General features: G+C 42.9%; 1 protein-coding gene across 1 annotated transcript; it reads right to left on the reverse strand.

Moving 5' to 3' along the window:
* Positions 1 to 234: 234 nt before the first annotated feature.
* LOC130472135 (uncharacterized) lies at positions 235 to 774 on the reverse strand. Its single transcript, XM_056842585.1, has one exon. The coding sequence runs from the start codon at positions 772 to 774 to the stop codon at positions 235 to 237; it is 540 nt and encodes a 179-aa protein (XP_056698563.1).
* Positions 775 to 4,044: the final 3,270 nt, after the last annotated feature.

Below are 4,044 nucleotides of genomic sequence, written 5' to 3' on the forward strand. Positions count from 1 at the left end.
CAATTCTTGCCAATATCGAACTATCATTGCCTTCACTTCGATCGGGTCGTTGACCCAATTATTCTCTTCATTCTGGAGCATCGGTAGTTTATTTCTTTGGCGACGTATTATGGTTGCCAAATGAAAGAACTTAGTGTTTCTGTCTCCATCTTTAATTGCCTCCATCCTTGATTTCTGAAACCACAACATTTCCTCCTCATGTAATATGTCATCAAGTTCCCTTCTCAACTTCGCTTACAGCTTCACCCATTTCCTGTTCCATCCATTCGAGAGCTCCCTTTGTACTCCACCAATTCTTGCCCACAACTCCGCTTTCTTTCTAAAAATATTATGAAATACTTCTCGGTTCCATTTGACTAGTCTCGAGGCAAACTCTTTCTGTAGTGGAACAATAGGTTCGGTTCTATTCCAATTGCTAGACACAAAGTTGTCAAATTTGTCGTGGTTTAGCCATGCTGCCTGGAATCTAAAGGGCCTTAGAGAGGTTGGGATAGGCGCGAAACCACCTGAGCTCACTATAATTGGGCAGTGATCGGACATGTTCTTAGGTAAGTGACATACTGCTCCCTCCTCAAATCTTAATCTCCACTCCTCATTGCAAATGAAACGGTCTAGTCTTGCTGCCATGTAGGTAGCTTCCGTTTCTCCTCGGGCCCAAGTGTGTTTCGGTCCAGAATACATAAGGTCTATGAACCCACTTGATTCGATCCAGTGGGCAAAGTTTCGACATCTTCTTTGCATTTCTGCTCCTCCCACCCCTATTCTCTCCTCCATAGTGGTAGTGTCATTAAAATCTCCCCCTAGTAACCAAGGCCCTGTAAAATGTCTCTTAGCCTCGTTTAGAGCCTCTCATAGCTCTTTCTTTCGAGTGGAGTCCGGACTAGCATAAATGGCTGAAAACACCCATGGTTCTTCGCCAATTTTTGATATCTCCACTGTGATATGCTGAGTATGAGAGCCCAATACCTTCACTGAAATTATCTCTCTCCTCCAAAATAGCCATATACCTCCACTGAACCCTTGTGCGTCCACACGAAACTGTCCTGAAAATCCAATCTTGTCGCATACCCTTTGCGCTGTTTCTCCACTTATATGAGGTTCAACTAGTGCCAGCATGGTTGGGTTGTTGATTCGAACTAGCTACCTAATTACTGTTAGAAAGGCTTGGCTTCCAGCGCCTTGAACATTCCAAATCATAATCTTTATCGACATATTAAACGTGCTCAAACGGGGGTATTTATCTGCAACATGGGTAGGTACCCTAGGAAGTATGTTCATGAACGCCTCCCGCAGATCGTTCATAGGATGCACCAGCTCCATCGGGAGTTGTATCGACGCCAACAAGTCGGGGGGATTGTGTTGAGGGGGAAGATAAGCTTCGATCAACATATCGATTTTGTGTGCTAGCGGGTGGACTAATGCCATGGTCGGTCCTTCCGTGTTGTAATCGATGAAGGTTGTATATGTTGGGGGACAACGCACCTCCAAGGTGATCGGCGTTGGCCAGCTGCTCATTATGGATTGTTCGCCTACTGCTTCCAATATCGGGAGGTTCTCTCAATGACTGCTTCGACAGAGATTTAGGGTTTATGATATTTAGAATATTTTCCTTCCCTTCTCTTGTCGATATATAAGGGCTCGTGTGTAGTTTCCTTATTTCAATAGGATTCCCATTTGATTTGACCTTCTCTAGTAATGGTAACAGAATTTCCTGGTTGCCAATCAACGAGGTCTCCATAGTAGGGTGAACCACTTCTTTCCAATTATTGAAATATCTTCTTTCTCCGCTATCTTGTGTCGTGTTAGTTTCCAAGTCCACAGTTGGGATTTCCTCCGTAATATCCTCCATCACAATATTGTGATTTATTCCCGTATTTTCTTCCAAGGCTATCTCTTCCTCTCCTAACCTAATGACCTCCCCTTGTGGGGATTGGGCTACACTGATGGGCCTTGTGCAATTCTTGTCCATCTCCTCTATTACTGGGCTTGGATTTTCTACCTCCATAGTATCATCGTGCTGCTTATCAATCACTGCCTCTTGTTCCAGGACCGCAAACCTTGACCCTTGGGGTCGTGTTTCCTTTTGAGTATTTTCCTTGCCCCCACTGTGGGTTCGATGCAGTTGTTGCACACCATTGGCTCCCTTTGGTACTGTGCTCCTTGATTCTGAATTCCTTTGCTCTGTCTGTTTGTTGTGCCCTGCTCTTGGCTTAATTGGTGCCTTCCTTGGAGCTCGTTGAACTAGCATCCATGATCCATATTGATCACTTTCTTCCGGTTTCTTATTATTAGTTTCTTGCTCTCTACGCATTTGTCCTGTAGTTTCCACTTGAGCCACCTCACCGTCCATTATAGCCTCTTTGAACATAGGGCACTCTGTTACTTTATGCCCTAGGTGCCCACACTTAAAGCAAATTTGTCTGAGTCCCTCATATTGGACCTTCCATACCCGCCCATTCAATCTGAACTTTGAGAGTAATGGCTTCGATAGTTCTACTTCAATGCAGAACCTTACATACTGCCCTCTGTCCATAGATTCTGTATTTTTATCTATGCGCACCACTTTACCTATTTTCTCCCCTATGCGATATAGGAACGCTTTGTCAAAATACTCAACCGATAGGTTAGGGATTCTTACCCAAGCTGTCAATGTTTTGATCGGTTCCTCATCTGGTACGAAGTTTGGGATCCATTTCCTTATTGTGAGATAGCTATCTCCTATCATCCATGGGCCTTGTGTCATGACGAACTCATAATCCGCCATAGAAGTGAACCGTACAACATAGTACGCGCAACCTACATCTGTGAGTGCGATATCACCCTTTAAACTCCACATTAGTCGTAGTCTGCGAATCAGAACCGCATAGCTCAACTTCTTGTCAAACAGTTTGACAATTAATGAATGTTTCCACGGCATTCGGAGCCTCCTTTTTTCTTCCCTTGACAGCCAAATCGTAGGGCAGTTGACCTCATCTTCATCTCCATCGGATGCTATATCATCGTCTGAAAGAATTTCTTCCTCTTCTTGGTAGTTATTTGGTTGTCCACCTCCTGTTCCGGTTGGTCCCTGGATAGCGTTCCTATAGGACATAACATGTTGTCTTTCCTCTCCATTAGGACTCACTTCTACTGTGGTCGTATCCGTATCCATGGACTCGCCAGGATCTTCTTCTATGACTCCTTCTTGGTGATCCGTTGCCTTTCTTTTGACCTTCTTGTTCGAGCGTTGTACCAGATCTGCTTCTTCGCTGGACAGAGCGAGTTCCCTCTCCATTAGGGTTTTTTTTGTTTTGTACCTGGGTTTAGTATCCGTATACTCATATTGTTATGATACGTACACTATTCTAAATTCATGGATCCGCCACTACGTAATGTGATCGACCGTGAACTAATATATTAAAAAGCGCTGTGACAAATGTCTATGGCCCTGTTCGGCAAAATTAGCGGTAGCGGGTAGCGGTTAGCGGTTGAGTAGCGGGTAGCGGTTAAAGTAGCGAGTAGCGGTGAATAGTAGCAGGTAACGGTTAGCTGTCGAAGTAGCAGTAACTAATATGAGTGTTCGGTAAAAGTAGCGGTTGATATTATAAAAATAAAAATAAAAGCAAGAATATTATTTAAAACTTTATTATAAATTTGTCAAACGCTACCAGCTACCTTAAACGCTACTAATTTTAACGTTTGACAAAAGCTACCCAACCGCTACCTCAACCGCTAACCGCTACATAAATCGCTACTTTACCAAACACTTACTAATTTTACAAGTACCGTCTTGACTAGGTCAAAACGCTACCCGCTACCTCAAACGCTACCGCCGAACACGCCTGTCATGGATAACCAAAAATTAATACAATGAGGTTTGAACACAAGACCTCAAGTGTAGATGATAACTCTCATTACCATCTTAACCAACCACCAATCATGATTTATCACTTCACATTATATAATGTTAACGTGAAGTCTAAAATAACTAAATTCGTATGTGACATTTTATTTTCTATAGACTATTTTGATAATAAAATAATAATAATTAAATAATTAGGACAA

Source organism: Spinacia oleracea, chromosome 4 (assembly GCF_020520425.1).
Source record: "Spinacia oleracea cultivar Varoflay chromosome 4, BTI_SOV_V1, whole genome shotgun sequence".
NCBI classification, from domain to species: Eukaryota; Viridiplantae; Streptophyta; class Magnoliopsida; order Caryophyllales; family Amaranthaceae; genus Spinacia; species Spinacia oleracea.